General features: G+C 40.7%; 1 protein-coding gene across 6 annotated transcripts in view; it reads left to right on the plus strand.

Moving 5' to 3' along the window:
- Positions 1-26100, plus strand: part of LOC113678845 (leucine-rich repeat serine/threonine-protein kinase 1) — a 30856-nt gene extending 4756 nt beyond the window's left edge. For 2 of the 6 annotated variants that reach the window (XM_089214786.1, XM_027195759.2), the window contains exons 5-33: positions 491-529; positions 1573-1687; positions 2182-2439; positions 2994-3131; positions 4087-4463; positions 4777-5554; positions 6493-7407; positions 7781-7950; positions 8221-8366; positions 9112-9234; positions 10071-10341; positions 10703-10832; positions 11153-11244; positions 11585-11707; positions 12007-12313; positions 13074-13285; positions 14163-14324; positions 14644-15036; positions 16037-16221; positions 16488-16674; positions 17088-17284; positions 17673-17932; positions 18911-19106; positions 20018-20401; positions 21033-21182; positions 21763-21939; positions 22541-22683; positions 23034-23695; positions 23864-26100. In XM_089214786.1, the coding sequence (XP_089070912.1) occupies positions 491-529; positions 1573-1687; positions 2182-2439; positions 2994-3131; positions 4087-4463; positions 4777-5554; positions 6493-7407; positions 7781-7950; positions 8221-8366; positions 9112-9234; positions 10071-10341; positions 10703-10832; positions 11153-11244; positions 11585-11707; positions 12007-12313; positions 13074-13285; positions 14163-14324; positions 14644-15036; positions 16037-16221; positions 16488-16674; positions 17088-17284; positions 17673-17932; positions 18911-19106; positions 20018-20401; positions 21033-21182; positions 21763-21939; positions 22541-22683; positions 23034-23695; positions 23864-24210 (7637 nt within the window). In that variant the 3' untranslated portion in view covers positions 24211-26100. Of the gene's footprint in view, positions 1-490; positions 530-1572; positions 1688-2181; positions 2440-2993; positions 3132-4086; positions 4464-4776; positions 5555-6492; positions 7408-7780; positions 7951-8220; positions 8367-9111; positions 9235-10070; positions 10346-10702; positions 10833-11152; positions 11245-11584; positions 11708-12006; positions 12314-13073; positions 13286-14162; positions 14325-14643; positions 15037-16036; positions 16222-16487; positions 16675-17087; positions 17285-17672; positions 17933-18910; positions 19107-20017; positions 20402-21032; positions 21183-21762; positions 21940-22540; positions 22684-23033; positions 23696-23863 lie in introns of all 6 variants that reach the window. The other 4 variants (XM_027195758.2, XM_089214787.1, XM_027195757.2 and 1 more) reach the window with 3 other exon arrangements.
- The last annotated feature ends 485 nt before the right edge of the window (positions 26101-26585 follow it).

The raw sequence follows: 26585 nt of genomic DNA on the forward strand, positions 1-26585 counted from the left end.
CCTCTATGATTTTTGCCTTTGAGTAAGCCAAACCATAAAAATTTTAATAGAAGGTCTCCCTTAATACTGTCTGCTATACACTTCTTATAAGTTTAGGTTGATAATTGGGGTGTTGAATCTTGGAAAATTTGGCTTAGTTTATCTTTAATTTTATCACCATTTTGCTCAACAATATATTGATATGATGAAGAGAAACTCCTTTTTTGTCACTCATGGGGGAGTAAGTGTTGATCATAAATATTGTTTGATTATGTTTGAATTCAGATGTATTTGACTTGAGAAAACTGGTAAGCTGTTCTGCTGAAATTTTTGTGGCTTAAAACTCTGTAATTTGTATTTTTTAAGTTTGTTTTTAAGGATCAAATTGTTTTAGATATCTTTTATTAATGTCAAGTCAATTGTTGAGACAAAAACCATTGTGCTTCACTAACTGTTTTACAATGTTGGGCATTTTATTATAAACAATAACTGTTTTGTGTTTTAATTCAAGCCATCAAGAAAGCAGCACGAGAAGAAGAGATATCCCAAGGTGTGTGGAATTTATTTACTCTAACTCTCTTCAGTTATTTTAGTGTTATGAATGTAAATCATTTATTTATGATGACATTTACATAACCAGCAAACCAAACAGACTGACATACATAGTATACATAATATAGAAACTAGCCATTCACAAAGAATAGCCAGTACTTGAGTGTAACAACTTATAGTCTCACAGCAAAAGCAACCAATAAGTTTTAAGGATCCAGACCTATATTATATCACATTTCTGAACCAAGCAATATCCAAGCTGACAGTGATTACAAATAATTATGTCAACCTGTTACTTACTTAATAATATACATGAAAAAATTACATGTGCCAGATTGGCTGAAAACAAGTGCATTCTCATGTAACACAAGTGCAAATTACAAGTTGTGCATGCATGCATTAAAAATTTTGTCTGTCTTGACTTTTTGCGATTTTTTTTTCAAGTACATTCTTAATAAGTAATGACATGATTTCTCTTGCAATTTGCTGAACCACATGTAAATTTTTCAAATACTACAAATTGCACTCACCCAAGGGGCTTGTGCAATTTTGTTGTCTTTGAAAATATTTAATCATGCTTATTTACACCAAATTGCAGAGAAATCGTGTTATTTCCTATACAAAAATTAGTTGCTCATATTGATTCATTCCCTTTTTTGTTGTGAGGTAATGTAAGTTTACAGGCATCAATGATTATTATTTGGTTTCCTAACCATTCATTGTCGTTTCTTATAATTAATGGTTGTAAATTAACAGTTACATATAATGGAAAAATGATGTGAAACAAAGAAATGAATTAATAGTTAAGTCTTGTCATTGCTGTCAAATGACATTTAACATTTGTAACATGGGATGCCTGTGGCAGACTATGTTAAAAATGTGCTTGAGTGTCTGCTATGGGAATTAGCCACTTGCTTGTGCCTTACACAGAAGTTAAGCCCTATTGGTGAGAGCTACTATTAGGATGGGTGACCTTACACCTCCAGGTGTCTTGTTAACTAATATTAGCTCTTGCCTCTTTGTTTATAATTTTTTCACCAGAACTCTATCGCTGTTGTGCTACTGGTGATTTACCAAGGGTGAAAGAGCTTTTAGAAGAAGCAAGTACAACAACAATCAACAAGTTGTACCAAGGAGGAAGCACACTTCTTTACAAGTATACAAGAAATTTGAAATTTGCTGTTCTCAATGTCTTTCAAATACAGTTTAAGCTATTAAAAAGGGCTTAACTATCACATGTGGCCAGGATTTAGGAAAAAAATAGATATGGCCCTGTTCAATTAACCCTTTAACTCCCAAGATCTCATTAGTAATTCTCCTTACTGTCTCCTATACAGTTCTTGTGATGTCAGTTTGGAGAATTTGGTATTGGATCAACTTATAATCTCCTAACTGATATTTTTCTTTATTCTCATTACTTGTCTCCTTGATATTGTATTGATATTGTAAGGAGAAATTATGTCTTGGTCACTCATGGGAGTTAAAGGGTTAAGTGCCCCTTGAGCAAGGTGTACCCTCACCCCGTACTTTTCTGAATTTAAAAGTTTAAGTGCATGGTGAACTAAGAGAGGATTAACGTTTTGTCAATTTCTCAAATGCAATTTTTTTTTTTGAGTTCATGAAGACATTAGAAATGTTTGAATTCACCAGGGCTTGTCAAGGTGGTCATCTTGAAATTGTGAAGCTTCTTCTGAGTAGAGGTGCAGATGGTTCACCGAACACAATAACAGGACTTGCTCCATTGTATGCTGCCACTCAGAGTGGAAACGATGAGGTGGTGAGACTAATTGTGCAGAAGTTTCCACACCTAATCAATATCCCAAGCAAAATGGATAAGTCAACAGCTCTTCATGTGGCTGCAGGTGAAGGCAGTGATGAGATCATTAAGAGCATCCTGCAAGTTCCCAGGTAAATGTGAACCCTTTGCATCTTCACATCAGCATTTATATTCTCCATACTGTTCTCTAAACATTTTTAAGGTGCTGACAAGGAGAGTTTGTTCAACAATCAGGAGCTTCTACAGTTTATGATTATTTCCTTTATTCTTGCGACCTTAATGTGTGGTTGAGGGGTAATATTGGACAGAGAAATTGGATGCTAATCACTCTGAAGGTAAAAATACCGTTAAAAATGCCAGCCGTGCATAAGTTAGAAGAGCAGCTTTCAAGGGGAAATGGGAAACAACTGTGAAGTATTAACTTTGCTGTGTCTCTCAAGCAAGACACTAAACTCTTCCAGTGCCCTCTCATTCTTGGGGTTATACAATGATTTCTAAAAATTTTTTAAGGCATGCTTGTTTAAGTTCAGGAAGGGATTGGGGTGGGTAACCTGCAATGGACTCGCATTCTGTCCAAGTGGAGTCACAGTACTCTGAGCCGCTTCATGTTTCAGAAACGGTTAAGCTTTGATAATGATGCGTTAGGAGTTTTACATACTTCCCTTTTCTTTTTTCGTGTTTCCAGGGATGGTGAAGAGTTGGCACCTTGCAATAAAATTGACATGAGTGTTCGGACATCAAATGGGATGACTGCCCTTCATCTCGCTGCCCAAGGAGGTTTTGTGAGAGCTCTCGAGCAACTTTTAGATTGCCACCATAAGTGGTGGGTAAATAGCTTTTTCTTAACATTTAGAGCAATTCTCATTTAAGTGTCGAAAACAATTCGGGTTTGCATTGGCTTTTCTTTACCTCTCCCTGTGATTGGTTTAGAAAATACGCCCTACCCTTTCCACCAATCGGATGGAAAACTAGAACCGGTCACGTCTTGGTCACCTACGTGTTCTCGTGCTGTAGGTAGATTGGTTGTTATTACTTTGAGTTCTCGTGGGCTTTTTAGGGTACCGGTATTTTACTTTCCTCGGACTGGTCGTTGTGTTTTTTTTTTTTTAGTTAACGACACGCAATCGAAAAGCGCTCTGTTCTCCTTTAAACTGGTAGTAGTGTGATCTTTTCTGATTTGTTTGGAGACCGATGTTTATTATTGGTTAAGTTTGTTTAGATTCATGTGATATTCACAATAGTTAGTTGATTATTGATAATTAGGGCAGTTTCAAATGGGTGGCGAAAATCAAAAGCAAAGTAATCGCAGCCAAGGACTCCTTTTTTTCCTTTACCTTTGTCTGTTGTTGCTTTAGAAATCTCACGCCATATTTATAACCCATCAGATGCAATATTAAAACCAAGCCTCGACTCGGTTTTCCCGCGCTTTCGTCCATTTTCTTGTGTTTTCCCGCGTGTTCATATTGGCCCATATTCTGATAAGCGGTTCTGACTATTTTTTATTTAGATTTACGACACTCAATTGAAAATCCGATAAAGCTCAGCACATCTTACAAAGTGCGATCTACAGTGTAATGTTATTGTTGTTTCTTAATGAGACGTTCCAATTTTAAGCACAAGCGAGCCACGTTTTAAAAGAAAGAAAGCCTAGTCTAAAAATTTGATCCAGAGGAAATCAGGCGCGTTCTCCGCATGGCGTCTGCCAAAAAGAGTTCTTACGCTCGAGGTAGGGATTCATTTGTTTTGATATGCTAATGATCCTTTTTCTGCCCTTGTAGCGCTGGGCCGTGCGAAGCCATCTTGACAGTGTCTGTGAATGCTACAGATATTATGGGGCAGACTGCACTGCAAGGCGCGGTCACTGTCGGATACAGAGATGTTGTCAAACTGCTCCTAAAATATGGTGCCGATGTTAACCTATGTCAGCCTAGCGCGGAAAGTTTCCAGGGGGAGAGTGACAGCGCTACTGCTGCTGCCTCAGTTGCTAATTCTTTGACTGGTAGATGCTCTCCTCTTGAGATTGCTTGTTCTCAAAAAGACCTGGAAATGGTAGAGATACTGTTAAGCAACGGAGCAGAGGATGTTGACCACAAAATCTTGAATTCAGCGATTATGGCTGATAGCACAGAGGTCACAACGATCCTGCTTCAACAAGGTATGCTATAAGACGAGTTGAAAGTTGGGACGAACAAGGTTACATTTCTGCTGAGTAGTATACACGATTTATCAGCGAACTTTCGGGAAAATCTGCTGGGAGGGAGGGATAATCTGCAATAAACTAGCATACCATCAAGGAAGAGTGGCGGTAGCTTCTCACCCTATGAAATAGAACCTGGATAAGTTTAGTGGGGTGAAACACTTGGCTCAAGAACTACCGAGTTTTCTTCGTTCGTTACGGGTTCTTCCTTAAGTTCTTCCTTAAGTGAAGTACTTTTCATCAAAGTTTTTTTTTCTTTTCGTATCTAAAGGTGCCCAAGTTGACCAAGAGCATACGCTGCACCCATCCAGAACAAGCAACAGTCCTGAAGAATTGTGGCGTTTGTCAGCAGTGCCTATTTGTTTACTTTGGAATAACATGAAACTGACAAAACTTGAACAGCAGTGGATTTTAACGGCCGCAAGTAAAATCAATCCATACGATGGAGATTTCGCCGGACCACACCCGTCCCTAAAAACTATCACACGAGTTGATATTTCGGGCAACAAACTGTCAAAGCTTCCTATTGTGTTGTTTCAAATGGCTGCGTTAAAGACCCTTAACGCATCGGAAAATGCAATCACCTGTTTACCATGTCTGTGGCTCGGAGGAAAGAAAGAGAAAAAGACGAAAGCTAGTAGTTTAAAGGTTGGGAAGAAAGCCTACAGCTCGTGCGAGAACATTTTGGAGAATCTTGTTTTTGAAGAAAGTGTGCAGGACTTCAGCTATGCCGAATCTGGTTGGAACTGTCCACACCTTGAAGACATTGAGTTACATCACAATTCCTTAGCAGACTTGCCAACGTGTCTTTTTGAATTGCCGGTGTTGAAGTATTTGAACGTTTCGTCCAACGATATTCAGACACTCCCGTTTGAAATGTGGACTTCTCCCGCGTTAAAATCGCTAGATCTGAAAGGAAATTGGGTGAGGAAGTTGCCGGTAATGAAGACAAGACGCGCTAGAGCTGGAACCGGAAATAGTAAAACATCAAGTCTACCTCGTGCTAAAGTGCTGTCTCTCAGCAAAGACAATCTATCAAGTGACCTCAGGTGAGACTGATAAGTCTTGACGACTTTCTAAAGTCCACCAAGAGCTCATTCCGACCTAGTGTCGCAGAAAGCCAAAACCAAAACAATCAGAACGACTAACAAACACCGAAAATGTCACGAGTATCAATGACTACTTACAGTAAAAACAAGCAAACTGCCTAAAGTGCTGGAAAGCGCACACGCGTCGCAATCGGCTCCCTTTTGCATCTGATTGGATGATAGGATAGGGCGAGTTTTCTATTGCATCTGATTGGGTGAAAAGATGGGGCGAGTTTTCTGTTGCATCTGATTGGATGATAAGATGGGGCGAGTTTCTGTTGCATCTGATTGCGTGATAAGATAGGGCAAGTTTTTTGTTGCATCTGATTGGGTTATATGATAGGGAGAGTTTTCTGTTGCGTCTGATTGGGTGATAAGACAGGGCGAGTTTTCTGATTGGGTGATAAGATGGGGCGAGTTTCCCGTACCTAAAGTAAAACCAATTCTTTTCCAGAATTACTTTCGCCATTCAATCAAAAATTTCTCGGAAGGAAAAGTTGATTTGCACTTGTATCTCACCTTTTCTTTTGACACTGAGGATGGCGTTCTAAACTGCTGATCCCTTACTTACTCCATTGTAGCTTTTTGTAAACGTACTCAACGATTAGATTATGAGCTCAACATTCTTCTCCTGTGATAGTGATAGTTAGGCGAACCTTTTATCTGAAGGTTTTTTTTTGAGGACAGTGTCGAGAGGGCCGAAAGCTAATTGTGGCAAACATTTATTTTTATAAAATCAACCCTCTTACACAGAATCCCTGAGGCCCACTACTTGCGCACAACCGCGGTTTGGGTTAGACCTCGTGTAAATATCGGGCGCTTTAGGTTTTCCCGATCTGAGACAAGTCAGTGGAATGTGTATTTTTGTTTATCGATTCGTTTACCTTTGTTTTTGACAGCCATATGAGTCCATCGTTAGCGTCAAGCCCACCACATCAAAGTGCTGAAGTTAACGGCAAACAGAACCGCCCTTTGAAAATGTTCCATCATAGTCAGCTATGGGGAACAAGGCATGGAGATGAAATCGAGGACTCTGACTCAGAGGAAGAAGACATCGATCTCTCAAAAGGAGCCTCTCTTCAAAAACTTGATTTGTCGGCGAACCAAATCGTAAAGATTCCTCTGGGTCTGTCGTGCCTAGCAACGAATCTCGTGACGCTGATTTTATCAAATAACAACATTTCTGATGTTCCATCGCTCGCTCTGTTTCCAACATCACTCGGAACGTTGGATTTATCGCACAATAACTTGACGCGGTTCCATCCCATAGCGGAAAATTTCTTGCATAAAAATGCGACGGAAAGTCGGTGTTACAGTGTTGTTGAAGGCCAAAAACCAGGCATGCGCCGAAGGATCAGTGCGGAGAATGGACTCCAAGCGGGCAAAGCAAGACTCTGTCGGCATGCAAAACATAGAGCTCTACCGAATCTGAAGCGTCTCGACCTAAACAACAACAAACTTGAAGAAATTCACTTCACGCTTCCTCGGACTCGTCCCGCTTCGGTAGCGTCCGTCTCAGACCCTACACCAGTGAATTCAAAAGGTCCAAGTGTACTGTTCCCTATCTTACAGTCTCTAACGCTCAGCAACAATGAATTATGGACTCTTCCAAAGGATGTAGGAGTCTTATCGAAGCTTGGCTCGCTGCATGTGAGTAATACAAAAATTACCCGTCTACCTCCCGAGGTCGGATTGCTTTCAGAGCTGTGGGATCTACAGTTCCAGGGTCTGCAGCTGCATGATATCGAGCCGAGTGTGCTGGAGAGGAAGAAGACGAAAGACATTGTAGGATATTTGAGATCAGTTTTAGAAAGGTACGCAGTGTTAATGAGCTTGATGCTGTTCTACTGGAGCAGTTTTCAATTGAGTGTCAAAATGCGAAGTGCTGATGTAACCACAACGGCCAGTCAGAACGAAGGTTGACATTATCACGAGCCAATGAAAACTCAAATTTAAAGCAGGGAAACTGCCAAGAGCGCGGGAAAACGCGAGTGACCAAGTCGCGACTGGTTTTAACATCTTGCATTTGATTGGTTGAGTAGAAAGCGCGAGTTTTCTAGATCAATCACGGAGTAAAGTGAGGCAAAACCGATGCAATCCCGGATCAACCTTGATGCCCGATTGAAATTGCCATGAAAGAGAAATGTTTTTAATCTTACTTTTCTTGCGTTTGTTTGTCTGCCGTAGATCTGAGCCGCACCCGAGCATGAAACTGATGTTTGTTGGCGTTGCAAACATCGGAAAGACCACGCTTTTGAGCCAACTGAGGCAGGAGGGGACGGGAAGTTACCAAAACTCACCCCCTGTGGGGTGGACAGAGAGGAAGTACAAGAAAAAGAGGACTGCATCTACAATTGGTGAGTGAAAGACCGTGAAGTTTGTTGCAGCGAAGCTCGCTTAACCCTTTAATCCCTAACATCAGAAAGCATATTCTCCATACTGTTTTCTAGACATTTCCTCTGGTATCGACAATGCGAATTTGTTTAACAATCAATAGCTTCTTTAGTTGGTGATCATTTCCTTTATTCTCGTGGCCCTAATGAGTGATTCAGGGGTGACATTGTAAGGAGAAATTAGATGCTAGTCTGTGAACCTCTTCTGCAATTATTTCCTCTTTACCTTATTAGGTCGTACCAAGAAAGCAGAGGTGAACATCTCTACTGTTGGTGTGGATGTATGTGATTGGATTTATCCAAAGAAAACAGATTTTGCCTTCGGACGAGCAGACAATAGACCCAGCATCAAATTCAGCACCTGGGACTTTGGTGGACAGGTGAGATCAGATGGAAGTGTATAAGCGTCATAGGGTTGTATATTCTCCCCCTAACCCTGTAACTCCCATAAGTGATCAGGAAAGAATTTCTCCTTACAATATCGATACACTATCAGACACACAAGTGATGGGAATGAAGAAAAGTATCAAATAGGGCATTATTAGGTGATCCAATACCAAATTCTCCAACTTAATATCTTGAGAGTTGTACGGCAAAAAGCTAGGAGAATTACTAATTAGATCTTGGGAGCAAAAGTGTTCAGAATTAAAAAGCAATTAGACAAGCATTCAAACAGAACTTCAAAACGTAATTGCTCGGACTCGGTCATGTTAGGAAACTTCGTGGCGTCCTTATTTTCAGAAGTGGAGAAAACAGTTTTAAGAGCGGCCTTTGAGTTACACAGTAAACAAGAAAGCCAAAACAAAGTGAAACGCCAGTGCGACTGTCGGAAGCGGCAGCTCTCTGTCTGAGATACGTGGTGTAACGGTTATAGTGCTTCACCTTAATCCGCTCGAAACATGCTGTCTAATGCCCTCTTTCGCGCTGAAAGAGAAGAAAAGAACTTTCCTTGTCAAAGATTTTTTCCCACGTTTTCGCGGGCCTTTTCAAAGTTAGAAGGTGGGCTTCCTCTCGAGCGGCGACCTTAATAGAACTCTGCTTTTGACACAACACTGACCCTGTCGGGCTACCATTAGAGTTAAAAAAAACCATTTTGTTAAATGCTGATCTCTTTAAATCTTACAGCGCGAGTATTACGCTACTCACCAGTGTTTCCTGTCTCATCGTTCGCTGTACATTGCCATGTGGAAGGTTACAGACGGCGAACAGGGCGTCAATCAAATTGAACCTTGGTTGCTGAATATCCAGGTGCGTTTTCCGAAACTGAATTCCGTAGAATTTTTTCTAAATTTTAACTTCAAAGGGTGCTTCCTTTACCCATCTAACTCCCATTAGTGACCAAGAAAGAATTTCTCCTCACAATATCGATACAAAATCAAGAAGATAAGTGATGAGAACAAAGGAAAATATCAATTAGAGGATTAGTAGTTGATCCAGTAAAAAATTCTCCCATATATATATATATATATATACATCATAAGAATTGTATGGCAGATAGCGAAGAGAATTACCAATAATATACATGAGTGAAAGGGTTAAAATTTAGCCGCATTTTCTGTAGCACAAAGCAACAAGTGATATTGTTTTACCTCTAAGATGTGATGTCACTTCATGACCGGTATACCACAAGCAATAACCCTTATGCAAGATTACGTCATTTACTGAAAATTCATCATTAAGCCTCGTTTGCACTAATCTTCTTCATTAATCTTTGCCACTTTCTTTTTGCTTTTCAATTGGGTATTCTTCTAATTCTAGTGTTTTGGGAATACTTTCCTTATAAATTCACCAGTTCCCACCTTAAAAAGCGAGGCTTGGGGTGTGAAATGAGGTAATCCTACGTAAACATCCAAAAGGCCTAATAATTAGGTTTCCCTAACGAGTGACTGGTACCCAGTTTTACTCCTAGTTGGAGAGAGGCACTGTAATAGTAAAGTGTCTTTCTCAAGCACATGATAGAATGACACGGCCAGGGCGGCGTTTTACAAGTAAAATAGAAATCTCGTTTAAAATCAGGCGATTATTTCTTGAACCTTTCAGAATTTGGCCAAAGTAGTTAAAATACTCAGTTCTTTCTTTGAAAGGCTCGTGCCCCAGATTCCACAGTCATCATTGTTGGAACACACTACGACATGCTAGAGGACAAAGACAGAAGATCAGAATACCTGACAAACCTGAGAAGTATGATTTCTGATAACTATATAGCTGTCGAATACGGAGGAAAGGTTCTGAACACACGCGAACGAGGCTTGCCCAAGGTGAGGGCCATGATCGAGGTTAGCTGTAAGACTGGGTACCACATCCGGGAATTAAGGCAGCTGATCTACAACACGTCTTTTGACATTAAAGAGAAAGGTAAGTCAAACGAATTTTCTGGACAGGCATATTCTTGACGGATTCTTGTTTAGTCGAACGAGGTCCAGGAGTTAAGAAAGTGAGATCGTCAGGAAATTTGAGTGTGAGGTAGTGGGCCTTATCTTGGCCACTGTGAAATTCTGAAAAAAAAGAGGTGTGTATGAGACTCTATGGCTGAGATCATCTTTGGTGTCCAAACCAGTTCGATTTTGTGCGAGTTGTTTCGATACAAAACTCTCTTGCACAAGTGAAGATTTTGACTAAAACTAGGCCATGCCAATCGAAGCAAGCAGTCGCTGAGACATGTTCCCGTGACTTGTTACCGGGAATGTTCCTCTGAATCCGTATCATGGCTCGATAGGTAGTCGCCTGCCTCTGCTGAAGACGCCCATTCCTGCTAGTTACATCGCAGTAGAGAACGCTGTGGGAGTGGTCCGTGAGAGGTGCTACCGTGACGACCAGACCCCGGTACTCAAGTCTGAACAATTCAGGTATTGAACAGAGTACGTCATAGTGATGTGGTGTTGATTGTCTCGGGGTAACATACATCTTCTCGCATGTCACCGTAGCACGTGTTTCTTTGGCCATCAGCTTAAGAATTGAACCAGTTTTACTAGGCATTGTCTCTTAAAGGGGAAACTTCATTCTTATCCGCCATATGGTTCTACAAGAGCTGTATGTTAAAACTTCGTCTTGCTGAGGGTAGATCAGAAGGAGTGAGTTTGTGCAAAGAGAGAGGAGAAGCAAGTGAAAAGCGGGCTTACGGTTCTCTTCTTCTCTAAATAAAATTGGGAAGCTGTTTCTTTTGTAGCGCTGCAGTTGAAGCTGAGCTGTCAAAGCAAAATTTTCACCTTAGAGGACCAGAGGAATTACAACAAGCTACAAGTTTCCTGCATGACAATGGTACGAAATACTTAGCTAGTGTGTGAGTGGATACTGAACACAGTAAAAAATAACTGCGTTGATCCTGGAATTCTCGTCCTATTGTACTACAGCTGTCTTCTTAGACTACACATAACACTCTCGCATGTCGTTCCAAATAAATTTTGCGTATAAAACGAAAATAAGCGTGGACTAGCATCTTAAACTTGACCCCATATATCCCAAGTTTTGGGTTTATCGAAATCTCAGAAGTTTCAAAATCGTAAGGATATGGGGAATCTGGGGGGAGGGGGGTAATTATGGGATACCAGATACTTAAAGAAATATATGCCGGATATATGTTTTTGCCATCTTCCTTCAGGTGTTTTGTTACATTACGACGATCCACTGCTGCGTGACTTGTATTTTTTGGACCCTCAGTGGTTGTGTGACATGCTTGCTCATGTTGTAACGATTAGGGAAGTCAACCCCCACATAAACAATGGTAAGCATCGCTTGCGTGATATGAGAATTATCTGAGGCTACTGTTTTCGACTGGAATGTTTCTTAAAAGGAGTCTAACAGATTCCACGTTTATCGATTGCACTTCGTCGAAGAATTTTTGGGGTGGTAATTGCTAAGATAGCTCTTGTACTTTGGAGCCTATCAAGAGAGAACTACTCTAAAAAAGCTAGTGTCAAAGTTTCGGTATAAGAATGTTATGATAACTAAAATTACATGCATAGACAAGCATGAATAATTGTTAATTATTTTTGTCTTTATTCCGTTGCCTTTCTCGTTCAGGTGTCATGAAGCGCTCCGACTTATCTCAAATTTTCCGAAGTGAACGATTCCCTGCCAATCTGATGAGCCAATACATCAACCTGTTAAGCAAGTTTGAAGTGGCCCTGCCATGGAGCCCTGAGTTCCTGCTCGTCCCATCCCTACTCCCAGATAGTCAGCAAGAAGCTAACCTGCCTGTTGCGGCTGGCGTCAGCGCGGCAGTTGCTCAGGCCATGAATGTGACAGCTTACACTCAACCAAAGGTTCTGCGGAGACAGTACGTCATGTCCTATGTGCCGAGTGGCTTTTGGCCAAGACTGATCACCAGGTGAGCTTTCACGAATTTTTTACAGAGTATACTCCCACTTTTGTGACTTTTTACAGCTTTCCTTTGTACATTCTCTTTCGCTGAGGACCGCTGACATTTTTATCTTGCATTTTTATTCCCTATTGGCGTTTTCCTTTAGTAAAAAAACTGCTTACACTTTTATCCTACGCTTTCCGATGCTAACAGGTTCACCCGCCTTTACTTTACTCACAGATTGTCCCATGCTATGAATGGCATACTCTTTTCCCGCCCTTGGCGCCACTTACAAATTTTCCGTGCTTGTCTCTTCATACGTATTTTCCCATGCTCGACACCGCTGACGTATATTCCCGCGCTTCCCTCTGCTTACTTCCTGTTCTTGGCACTGCTTGCATATTTTCCCGCGCTTTGCTGAGCTGATAAATTTTTTTGGTGCTTGTAGTGCTTACAAAATTTTCCCGCCTATGGCACCTTATATGTTTTCCTATACTTCCACGCTTAGAACCGTTAACACGTTTTCGCGCACGTGGCACTACTTGCATGTTTTTACCACGCTTGGCACTGCGTACTTTTTTTCCGCGCGCTTCACATTGCTAACTTATTTTCTCGCGTCTGGTACTATTTACATGTTTATCTCGGGTTCACATCATGTTTCCCCCACTCCCCAATATTGTCTATCATCACATTTCCGCTCATCTGGTGTCGCCCAAATAATGAAGACGGAATAATTTCGATGTTAGAATTCTAGAAAAACGTCTTGATATGCAACGTGTTTTATCAGAGTAATTCCAGATGAACGAATCCGCGATACAGTCAAGTCATGTTGTCAACTGTCTCCCGATGGCCCAGTACAGGAGGGTGACAGAGATAAACTAACTTCTGTGGCTCAACCAGAGTGGTCATGCTGGAAGACTGGAATTGAATTGTCATGTTTTGGAGTGAAATTGCTCAGGATATGTGAACTGGAAGGAAGACCTTTTTATGGTGCACCAGGTGAGCAGAAAAAAAATAAAGCTATCATTTGCGGAGACATTCCTATACTAGTTGAATTTCATTTAAACATTTAGCCCTTCACTCCCAGGGGTGACCAACAAGTAATTTCTCCTTGAACTATAAATATCAACCATGGATTCTTCTTCAATCTACCACAAAATTCTAAGGGCTGAAATTGAAGGAAATTTTTGGTAGATGGAAGGGAGAATTTAATTTGAGATCGGGGGAGTGGAAGGGTTAAACCCATGGCTCAAGGTAAATCTCATGTGTCTCGTAGGTGAGTCATTGTTAACTTTTCTTGTTTATGTTTCACACAATAGCATTCTCATTAGCATGCCAAGTTACGAAGAGAGGGAATTCTGATAAAATCACAAATTATTTCAAATTAAAAAAAAAAAGAATTACTGTATTCGTGAGTATGTGAGGGCAGTACTGAATGGAATATCACCCGTCATAAATTTCACAATTTCTGGATGGCAGTAGAGTTAATGAGCCGTTACATTTCCGAGATTTCTCAGTCCTTTCTAGTCCGTCCGTTTTCAGTCCGTTCTGCTCAAGTCGTTACCTTTCATTCATATGAACAGTGGAAAAGGTTTATGGAAGTTACTCACATCCTCTTGATGGAAACCTGGTGCAATCCCTGCTTTATATTTAGTGCTACCTAGTTCCTTGATGAATATTAGAAAAAGACTAGTGATCTTAAGGTAATACTCATGGCTCGACAGAGGCCCGGGCCTTCAGCGGTATTCGAACTCTGGATCTTCCCGATGCTCTCTTCCTATTGAGCTTTGAGAACACGCGTAGGCAGCCAGATGCACTTTCAAAACACTGCTGTGGATAGTCGTGTATTGTATTTGATAATTTCCTTCTGTCTTAGATGACATGGCCAATCCGTTGCATTACCGCCGCGAGGTACACGACACCACTCGTTATTCCACCATTGAAGTTCTAACGCCATGTGTTCGCATAAGAATGGAAAAGTTTGAACAACGAAAGAAAATTACATCGAAAAGAACGAGCCTAAGGAAGGCTGGAGAAGGTTTGTAGTTGTCTATTTCCCAGTCCTATATATTTTGCTTCGGTCAATCTGCTTTATCTTCTTTGCGGTGTTAAAATACTAGTTATGGCGTACCATGAAGTTTTTGCTCGCGGGCGGGAAAAGTTGAACCGGTGGCATTTAGAAGTTGAATTCGCGCGAAACGCTAATACATTATGCAGACGCTGGAACACTATGTCCACTTAACACTTGAAAACGACCTCACCGGATGCTTGTATTTGTTTGTGATTGGTCCAATGCTCTGAAGATTTAACATATTTACAGTTGCTCAGTAAATTATGATTTAATGTTGTATTCACAGATCGCCGAGAGGGATCAAAGCTAATCGGATTTAAAGTCAAGTCTGTTTCAGACAGTAGCATCCAGTCTGCTGCTCGGTTGGTTGCTATCGCTGTGGAACACATGGACACGCTCATCACCGACTGGTTCCCAGGACTTGATGCAATCACAGTGCAAGGAAATCGCCTGGTTACCAGGATCATTCCGTGCCCCAAGTGCATCATGACCGTATGCGGGAACGATCGAGCCGAGTATGAAAAGGAAAGAGATAATGTACCGCCTGATGTGCTTTTGACGCAATCCTCAGGGCAGGATAGCGGCATAAATTTGTCTGCGACTGACGGAAGTAGTACGAGCGCTTCTCCATGGCCGAGCCCTGTGCACATTTCAAGGAGACCCGAAGCTAATGGAGAAGGTATGAAGGGAGTTAAAATTGAGCCACAGACTAGATCATAAGCTACTCAACAATTTGTAGGTGCCTAATCTTTCCTCGATAATCTTTTTTTTTTATCGGCGGCCATCCTTGTTCTCTTTTGTTTCATGTTTGCGCCTTTGGATCCTCCCTGGGTGTCGTAAGATTAGAACCAAAGAAATCACAACGGTCAATAAGAGCAAAGGAAGAATCAGGAGCCAACGAAAACTCGAAATAAAAAATGTGCACTGTGCCTTGCGCGTAAAAAAACGCGAGTGACCAAGTTACGAGAGGTTTTGCTATTGCTTCTGATTGGTTAAGAGGGTGGCGCGAGATCAATGGACCAATCATAAAGCGAAGCAAAGGAGAGCCAATGCATTATGGGAATTCTATACACACCCGATTAAAAATTGATCTTAAGAGTTTCTTTCGTTAGAGGACTGAAAATTACATTACGAGGCTCCTTTAAGCAAACAAAACGACGCCTTTGTAGGCACCGTGAAAGCAACTCTTAATTCCCTAACATCAAGTTGCGTATTTTCTTTACCGTTCCTTGTACATTTCCTATGGTGCTGACCAGGAGAGTTTGTCGAACAATTAAGAACTTCTTAAGGTGGCGTTGTTGTCATGTCTTGTGTTTGATTCAGCAGTGATATTGTAAGGTTGAAGAGCTACGTTTCAAGTCGGGCGTGATTACTGAAGCGCCAAGATGGGTTTTTTTTACCTTTTAGTTCTATTGCCTACGTGCTTCAATGATGGAACTTTAAAATCTGTCAAGTGAAGACGGCCATGTCATATCAAGAGTCCCCTATGATACGGATAACATTTCGATAAAATTTTCTCCTGCTACTGTGCTATCCAAAACTCTTCTAGTGGCAAAGTGTTGACGTTCGTCCTGTTACTTCCGTTGAAAGGTTTCAATTACACATGCGCGTAGGTTAATTACATTAAATCTGGAGATAAATAAGCATTTCACAATTCACTTCGTTATTTATCTTTATAGACAACTCGCTGTCGCAGAGCGTGGACTCCTCTGATATACAGCAGGGGCAAAGCTATAGCAGTCCTAAGTTCCCTTCTCGTGACAGTTTTCACTCAGAGCCCGAGAGATTCACGTTTGGGTATGTGAGCACTGAAAGAGAGACAGAGGAAGAGAGTTCAAGTTGTTTTGATTACACTTCGGATCAGGTGAGAGAATTTTCCTGACTACATGCATTTTTGTTTCGTAGAGTGGTAAGGAAAAAACGAGAATACAGGAAACTTTGCAAGTGATTAACCTAGACTCCTGAATCTCACTGGAGTTTTTTCTCATTTAGTGTTTCTCATGGTTTATTCTTTAGCTCTGATTAGCCATTGAGATATTTTTTACCTACTTTGGTTTTCAATTTAAGGATGCTCCATCGAAAAGCGCTCTAATTGCTTGTTACAGAAGAAACTGTTTTCCTTATTTTCAGAGCACGGATAGTCATGGTAGTGAAAGCAGCCAATCATTTTCTCCAGAAATGGGTGGCAGGAGAAGGAAGCAATCCGGCAAAGGACGCAGGCAACTGAGGAGTAGTGACAGCGAGGAAAGTGACGTCATTGATATGAACTCTAAGTCCAAGAAGTCGGACGAAACCAATCAAGAAGAACCCAACAAAGGTGCAGACAGTGAATCGAGAATATTTTCATGTGTCATAGAAATTCTTTTGACGCCGCAGGACGTTAACGTTGTTTCCGTTCAACGAAAGTGACTGAAATCGCAAATCACGCGGGTTTCTTCCAAAGCAAATGGCGTTAACAACTCGCCACCCCAAATTCCCTCTAAAATACCAAAGCAGGCTAATAATTAATCTCCTTTGCAGCCTTCGGGATATACTGCGAGTTATCTCTCCTTTTCGGCAAAGTCGGTCGCTTGAAGTCTACCATTGGAATGTCACGCAATGTGCCCAAAACATCTTTTTTGGGGGGGAAGGCGTCGTGAGATATCCCAGAGTGCGGCTGCAAAGGCGACAAACTAACAATTGGTTTATTGTACTCTGTCTAATTTCCTTTTTTTTGTTTTCCATATTCAGCAGGGAGCACTGACAGCGCTGAAAGCTTTCAACGTGGTTCCGGTAAATACGGCTCGTTCAGGAAGCGACCCACCGAAGATGACACAATCATTTATTCATTTGAGTTCGAAGAATGTGTGCTCGCTGCTTACAACACTGAGCCCGTGGAGTGCACCCTGCACGGTCAGCTGGATCTCAAAGAGCTAGCTCCAGATGCTGTAAGTGTTTTTGACACCATAAGAGCTTATCCCTTAACCTTTTAACCCCTAAGAGTGACTAGCATCTAATTTCTCCTTACAATATCACCTTTGAATCGATCTTTAAGTTAACAAGAATATAGGAAATGGTCACCTACTCAAGAGGCTCTTGCTTACTAAATGAATTCTCCTTGTCAGCACCGTAGGAAATATATAGAGGACAGTCGGGAGAATATGCATAGTGATGTTAGGGTGTTAAAGTTTAAGTAATTTGCTATTGTATTTATTGTTTTACGCTTGACCGTGAGAGCATAAGCAACTATTCAATGTCTTTTCTTTCTTTTGATTAACATGGCTAGATTTTCACTCAATTTTGACGTATTCTAAGTGATTTTTCTATCGTTTACAGATGTTTGAAGACATTGCTCCTAACATGAACGTTCAGGCATCCGACATAACTAAAGGCAAATTCTTAGGCAAAGGAACGTTTGGCTCAGTATTTCGCGGGGAGCTGAGGCAGGAATCCGGGAACTCGATAACTATCGCCATGAAGATGCCGCTGAACAATGAAGTGGGCGATGATGCACCAGCGGAAGAAAAGCAAATGGCTGCAGCGGCTATGAGAGCGCTGAAAGAAAATCCAACGGTGACATTGAATGATGCTTACAGGTGAGAAGACAGTGTGACTTTTATCTTTTTTTTATTACTCAGTGAGAAGCGTCGCCATTAAAAAGTAAATCGTTACAAATCTCATCCGGAGAGAAGCTGAAGGTGGATCAGTTAATTAAGGGTTGTTCAGATGGATTAATTGAAAAATTAAACAAGACTTCCTTGTAATGTGAAGTTTGATTGAGATTCTACCGAGTTACACCAGTGCCAAGAGATTACATACCCTCCCTCCCAACCTATGGGGTTTTACTAGGGAATCATAGTTTGTACTACGTTTAAAAGCCCAGCTTATGATAATCAGCCCCTTTAAGTCATTCAAAATCTGAGTTGAAGCATACGTTAGTTATCTCTTGTGAACCTGAAGGCACTGTTAACGAGGTCGATTTGGTCTCACTGATCCTTCAAGTGCTTGACGAACTGACTAATCATAGTTGACTGATTGGCCTCCTGACTGACCAAATCACCGCCTGAATCGAATTTTGACATCGATCTGGACGCTGTTGGTCCTTCAGGTGAAAACAAATTATAAGTGCCTCCCCCTTCCTCCAACGAATAGTACCGCACAATTAAGGTTCACTGTTACTGATCTTGATTGACTTACTTATTACTTATTGACACAAAAAGCTGGCTGACTGACTGACTCGCTGGCTCGGTGACTGCTAACTTAGAGACACTGACTGACCAAAGTTTTGGCTGGCTAATGAGTATACTCTCCGTAGCTGACTGAGTGGCTATCGTACTGACGCGCTGACTCATTGACCAAACTGGCTGACAGTCTGACCAACCAAGTAACTGCCTGAGTGACTGACTCACCCTGACTCCATCAGCGATAGAATGGCAAACTAACTGACTAGCTGACTGTCTGACTTAGCGACTAACAGACAAAATTAATCTTGATCGTTGATTGCTGAACTGATTGCTTCCTTACTTGATTTATCGATCGATTGACTGATTGATTGATTTGTGAATTTCTTACAGGACTGTTCGTCAGGAGATGTCCATTCTCCTTCCCTTGAAGCATAATAACATCGTGTCGTTGTTAGGATACTGTCTAAACCCTTTCAGCATGATTCTGGAGTTTGCGCCGCAAGGGGCTTTGGACGGAATTCTTGCTAATTATAAGAGAGTTGGAGTCAGGCTGAATGCTTTCGTCATGCAGAAATGTATTGTGCAGGTACAAATGTTAACGAGATAATTTTCAAATTGAAACTTATTTAATTACATTTTAGTCTTAGAAGTTTTTATTTTCGTTCATATCTTCTCACGGGCCTAGGTACCAACGTCCCCTGTAAAGTGTACCCCGTTTCCCATATCACGAAGCGACTGGTACCTGGTACCTGATATATATTCGGGAGAAGGGGGGGGGGGGTATTTGAGTCAATGTTTGTTGGGTATGTTACGTTAGCCTATTGTAGTCTGTTCTTTGGCAAATTACAGATCCCACCTTAGTTGGTTGCAACTTTTTAATCGTGAATCTTCCCACTTGTAAATCCCTGCTTACCATAATTGATTTACCCCCAAAATCCCAAAAATGTGCGACCCTATTTTAGTAACTCTTTTGAAAATAGAACCCACTCTAGAAATTCTATTGAAAATGCAACCCCATTATAGTCAATAAAATCAGGAAAATGAGACACCATCCACGACATCTCCCATTATCTAGAATTATGAATGCAATTCCCACATGAAGCGAACACCCTGCGTTACGCTGTCAATATCTCACATCCCAAATTTTTTTCGTACGGTTTTTTATTCATTGGAAACCTGCTTAGAGCCGACGTGGACAGCTTATTGAGAAATTTAAGTTTCTTTTTCATCTGATAACATTAGATCACATTTTTTTCCTCCTCAAGTGTTATCGTATCCGCCTGAAACAGCCAGATTTGATAGGTCCGATTTCATTTTCTCCCTTTTTTGGGTTTTTTCTTTACGGGCTTTTTAACAATTTTAGTTTCAACCGCTGTCGCGCAATTTACTTAACCGGTACTCAACCTGCTTCAAACAACTTCACTGTAATTCAAAAGTTTCCCTTCACCTTATCAAATTTTTCAGTATTACAAAATGCATGTTCATTTTCATCATTAGTGTGCTTCAGCTATTAAATATTTACATCGCCACCACATCATTTACCGTGATCTCAAATCAGAGAACATTTTGGTGTGGGTGTTTCCAGCCCCCCTCAGTGCGGGCATATCACATCATCAAGTCGTTATAAAGCTGGCCGACTATGGAATCAGCCGGTCAGCGGCGCTAGCAGGAATGAAGGGACTGGGAGGCACTCCTGGTTTTATGGCCCCCGAGATCGAAAAGTACGTCGGGAAGGAGCTTTATACGGATAAGGTGGACTCGTTTTCCTTTGGAATGTACATTTATGAACTAGTCACGCTGCACCAGCCGTTTAATGATCTCAACCCAGCTCAGGTCAAACAGCTTATCGTTGAAGGTCATCGACCGCCACTTACTACCAAGGTATTTAATCATCTTAGTTTATTAGAGCAATTTTTAATTGAATCTCGAAAGTAATCCAAAGTTGCTTCGGTTTTGCTTTATTTCGTGATGTGATTGTTCTGGGAAACTCGCCCAACTTTTTCAACCAATCAGAACCAAAACTAAAAGAAATCGCGACTTGGTCATCCGCGTTTTCCCGCGCTTCAGACAGTTTGCTTGTTTTTACTTTGAGTTCTTATTGGCTCATGGTGATATTTTCTTTGCTATGATTGGTTATTCTGGTCTCTTTGGTTTTGGTTCTCGACTAGGGTAGACAGAATTAGCCAGTTCAATTTAGTATCGAAATGCTTCTGAATTTTGTTGGTTAAGCTTTCCTCCCCTTTGTGATTGGTCGTTGAAATTCGTGTCGCCTTCTCAACCAATCAGATACAAGACTGATACCATTCGAAATTTTCGTTTTCCCGCGCTTCTGGTGACTGTCTTTTCTCGTCGCTTGTTTGTTCTTAAATTTAAGTTTTTATAGGCTCCTTGTAACGTTTGCCTTCATTCTGATTGGTGATTGTGATCACATTGCTTTTGGTTTCACAACAAATTTCGAAATGCGCAGTAACATTACGAGCATCTATATGGGGAACGGTTTACCCTTTTGTAGGATAAGAAAGCTCCAGTGTTTGTGCTCGACCTGATGGCGTGGTGCTGGCAACAAGAAGCGGACAAGAGACCCCCGTCTCATCACATCTCACAGCTGTCTTCTGCAACAGAATTTCCTCGCCTCTCTGACGTCATCACTTTCGACAAACAGGTTTGTTGATCAAGGGGTTTTCATCATTACCACTTCTTGAAAATGATGGCTCGAATTTTTTAATATTTTCATTTCAATTCTCTTCTCTTTTTGCTTTAGTTTTTCTACCCTTATAAAAATACTTTTCCACTTTTTCTTTTTGTTTAAAGGCAATTTTATGCATGAAAAAATTAATCACCTTAAAGTGTTAAACGATTAAACTGATACTCACAACCATCGGGGAAAATTACTTATGTGCTTATCTTCTCTGGAAACTACGAGGTTGCCCAAAGCAATAAGTCTTTGTACCCTTTGTGATGGTAAGCTCTCAGACATAAATAGTTGTGACACTCCTTTGAACACCACTTGGACTATTCTTTTCCCCTCTCCGGCCCCCTTCCGATGTTGTCAATTACCATTTTGTGAGCGGTATATCGGCAACCAACATTGTCAGGGTTGCGGGAAGGCAACAAGTGGCCAAACAAATATCGATTTTTGTTTAAATTTACTTATTAATTTATTAATTAATTTATTTATTTATTTATTATCGTTGACGTACAGCGTTTTCCAAGTTTGTTTATTCTTCTATTTTTGTCAACAGCTGGGCTTAAACTGTGCTGTCACTGCTGGGTCACGTGTTAGTCAAAGCCGCGGGGCGGACGACAGGGCTAGCGTGGGGTCAGAGGTCTGGTTGTGTCGGAGCGAGCTGAATGCTGGGATAGGGATGGGGAAAATAAGTGTCCTTGGCTACAGCCGAGGGCGGTGCTATCACAAAAAGGTAAATATATGTGAAAATGCGACGCTGATTTTCAACTTGGTATAAGTCTGTCAAACCGGACTAGGGAAGGGTTCAGATAGCAGAGTATCATCTAGCGACTAATTGCACTGAATGTAAATACTACTTCAGAGATTTTGAGTTGAGTGCTCGCTCGGGTGACTTAAATTGAAGTTCAATAACACTCAGCAAAGCAATTTACAATTGTGTGTCGCAAGTAATCGGGATTGCTTTCTTTTTGTTTCACTTTGTTTTATGATTGGTCCAAAAAACTCGCACCATCCTCTTGACCCATCAGACTGATGCATAACTAAAAGCAATCGCGTCTTGGTCATTCGCGCTTTAAACTGTCTGCTTGTTTTCCCTTAGAGTTCTCATTAGCTAATGATAATATCAACCGTTGTTCTGATTGGTCGCTGAGATAACTGTGGTTTTGATATTCTGAAAACTGCTCTGACAAGTAATTCAAGGTCAGAGATTGTGTGGCAGTGATTCACATGTAGGCCATCAAGAAGGACCCATTTCGAGCTAATACTTTTCATCATAAACTGTGGGCAGCTTGCAATCTACTTCTCTTAGTTTGTATTTGTTATTTATTTCTCAGGAGTTCTTTGTAGGCAAATCCTGTATTCGGGTTGCCTGTAGCGTGGGTAGTACGGTGTGGCTTGGGACCGAGTCAGGCACACTGCACGTGTTTTGTGCGATGACCTATAAACAGCTGTGTCAAGGATCAATCAAGTCCAACAGGTGTTTAGCATGATTATCTTTCTCGTAATTTTTTAAGTATTTTTCTACCATTCATTCAAAACTTGACAAAAAGACAAGCTCATTTTTTTTTTCGTTTTGTTTTTTTTACAACTACACACTGTTAGGCTACTCACACTACTCGCTATCTATAATAGAATAGTGAGTAGCGTAGCCAATTAGATTGCAGCATTTTGTGATAGAATGTTAGTAGATATGAAACTTATTTAGGATAATCGACCTGTTGAAAAAATTATTGTATCATAAACTGATAAAGAAAACTGGGATTTATTTTGTGACGAAAGTTTATTCTTCAAAACATTCCAGGCTCAACAGATCCTTATTTTAAACAGGTACATCTTAAGCATGATCCACGTCCCTCGAGCGAACTGGGTTCTAGTGGCGCTTGCAGATGGCTCTGTTCTGGCCTACGACGATAATATCTCAAATCACTATCACTATCATTACACTCATAAGTCGGAACAAACTCCTGTTCTCGAGCTCCTACCAAACCGGGTCTACACCGGTGATGGAATTCCCATTCATTGCATCGCAGCCTTGATACTGAGGAAACCCCAGGATAATGAACCTCCACCGAACGCCGGGGCAGACTCGTCTGAGGACTCTGATGAACGAAACAGCCCCTGTGACGAGTACGTCTGTGAGGTTTGGTGCGGAAAAGAAAGAGGGACGTTAACAATTCTCGACGGTGAAGACATGGAGAAAATTTGCACCAAATCAGCCGAAGACAGTGAACCGGATTCGTCTTCACAAAGAGAACACAGTGTATCTCATCTTGAGACATGCCAGGCCACCGGCTCTACCATCAGTGGAGATAGTCCCTCGAGGAGGTCCGTGTGGGTGGCTTTGTTCCCCGGCACTCGCGTGTACCGATGGGACGCTCTGGAGAGGAAGATTGTGCGTAGTGTTGATTGCTCACAGTATCCACCGAGATTTGAAGGTTCAAAACCGAAAGCCCCTGTTAGGAGAGGCGCAGATCCAAATCCTTTGAGCCGTAAGTAGCGAAAAACTGAGATCCGTAATCAATAAAATTAATGCATCATTTCATTTACAGTAGAGTCTGATTTTTTTTATATCAAGTTGTCCTGAAAGTTTGCCTAAACCTCCTTGGAGAACGTCTCAAGATTTGCACAAATTAAGCTGTTTATTTTTTTGTCACTAGCTTCCCGTGCTCAAGTGAACTCCCTCCTCGCAGTTGACAAAGAATTGTACATCGGCACAAGCTATGGCTGCATTCTTGTTTGTAACAATATCTCTCTCATGGTATATACTATAATACGCTGCCATGACGAGTCTGTTAAACACCTTCTTCCCTTGGTAACCACGCCTGTCGTTCCTTCACGTGGTGAACAGGCGAAGGCACTAGTACTGAGTTGTGGGCGAGGTTATCGCAGTCTTGGCGCCAGTCTCTACGGTCACGCATCGTACCCGAGTCGTCGAAGCAAAAAGAGTTCCTTAAAGGACGAGTCTGTTGTTTTAGTCTGGCTTGCAGACGTCTGGGAAAGTTGATGTAGGAGAATTACCATGGTAATGATAAATCCTGGTTCAGAAGTAGGGAATATTTGTTCAGATATATGAGCCACTTTAAAATAACCGTAAATAAAGAGGGTAACATAGCTGATCATTAGTTATGATCGTTGCATTACTCGCGTGACCTACGCGCGTGGGAATGGACCCTGCTTCAACTGTCCAATGAATCAAAAGATTTATCCTCTCTAGGAAAAAATCTTTAAGAAAGGAAGTTAATGGTCCAGATAATGCACATCGAAAGTTTGAAATAATAATATTAACTCTTTTAAATCTTTTAATTCCTTGAACTGCAACTCATATTATCAAAAAATAGGGCATTAACTTTTCATCTGAGATGTATGTATAACAATCGGTTTATGGGCTACCAAAAACTATAATAATATCGACAATTACAAATTCAAAGGAAATTTCAGGAAACGAAAGTTCATGAGACTATAATGTGGAAAATTGTGCAAATTTTGTCACCGAATCTTCGCTTTAAAAGAAAATCGATAGCTTAATAAATGAATGTATGATTGAAAAGGGGCCAAAAGCTCTTATTTAGGCGATGAAATCGAGCGTCTTCAAAATTGTGTATTTGTGTATTAATTGTGTGCAGTTTTGGTCTAAAATCATACGTTTGATTCGAAATCGATCTCGCTTGGTGCACTCGGTTACAATTCAAAATATGTATGAATTCTGACTATGTTGCACTCCACTAGACTTAATTACAATTACAAATGGTGATTATTTTGGTGCAGGTACTGATTTTGTGTTTAGATTAATATTTGCTGCTTTTTCACGTTTTCAGTCGCCATCCTAAGAACGGGCCTTTTATGATGTTTTCATAACTGATTATAACATTGATTGATCGAAGTTTTACTGCTTGAGCGTGTCCTGTGCGTGGGAATTTTGTATCCATCATTCTATGTTTACATGGGGGTATGATGTATATGTTATATTTAAGATTACGAAATTATTTTCATAATCATCACTTTTAGTCCTTTACTGGTTGTTGAGATCGACATTGAGTTGTCTTTTGATCACAGGTTGTTGAAAATACGCTTAAGTATATTCATGATTATTAATTAGTGAAATCGATATTAAATTGTAATCTACTTCTCTAAAGAATTATACAATATATCTGTAGTAGTTTGATAGATTTAACTGAAAAATGAATCTATATATGCAAAATGGTCAATGATCATAAGTGTATGCCTGACTATTAGGATTAAATATCAAAATTAGTTAATTAGAGTCCCATAGGCGAGCTGTCTGGAAATTTAGGACGTTGTGAAGAGGCTGGAGCTGACTCTTCAGGCGAGAGTTTGTTCTTTCCTCTTTTTTCTTTCGTAATCGTTCTGGACTATGAATGTCTTTATTTCTTCGGGGTTTGCATCCTGAAAATCGATTGCAGTTGTTACCGAGCGAGTAAACGAGAGAATAAGCGCAATGGGTGTTGGGAAAAAGAGTTGCTCGCAGTTTTCTCTCTCTCCTTCCCATGCTTCTCGCGTTTTGCTCGTTTTTCGATATCCTTACTTCTTGAAAGGTTTTAAAGGAAGATTGATTTTTAAAATCCTCTTTTAACACTTCATTATTATCTTGATTCATATTCCAGATGTGGTAATTTTAATATTTTTATATTTTCGATCATTAGTTGATATATATTTTACATTCGTTTCCAAATATTTTATATATTTTTTGATTGAAAGATTTAAATCCACTCAAATTTACTGTTTAGTGTAGGTATGTATTCTATTTAATTTCAAAAAGTCATCTATCTGTCACATTCGATTGCTTTAATTTGTAAGTTCGTTGTAACTTTTTACTGTTACCGATGACAGGACAAAAGAAAGGGAATCAATAAAAATGGAATACCAAAGAATGAAACACACCTGTGTTGCTTCTTTTGCCAGGTGCTGCCCGCGAAGCTTTTGTATAGACACACCCCATGAAATGAACGTCAATTGGTCTACTTGATGGCTAGATTTCTTGTCGAAAACACTGCGCGGCAGGCCTCCCCTTACTGAAATGAGGCCAGATCTACCAAAGCACCGGCGCTAGTTTCTCGGTAGCGTTGCATTGGCGTAGCGACGTATAAGAACGCATTTCATTCACGTCGTTTTTCAGTTTTGAGGGTTTTATAATATCTTGCGGGTATCGCTCCGAAGCCATACCGTTTCAACCTTCCAACGTTTGACCGACTGACACTTATGGCCTCGATCTTATGCAGGTAACTAGACTCGCTTAGGTGTGGATGCCATGGGAAGATATGTATTCAGATATTGCAACCATTTGATCAAAAATGTCCATTCATTAGTTTACATTTATCGAGCTCCCTTTACCATCCATGATAATTACTAGAGTTGTGATTA

The sequence above is a fragment of the Pocillopora damicornis genome, chromosome 8 (genome assembly GCF_964200805.1).
Source record: "Pocillopora damicornis chromosome 8, jaPocDami1.2, whole genome shotgun sequence".
NCBI lineage: Eukaryota > Metazoa > Cnidaria > Anthozoa > Scleractinia > Pocilloporidae > Pocillopora > Pocillopora damicornis.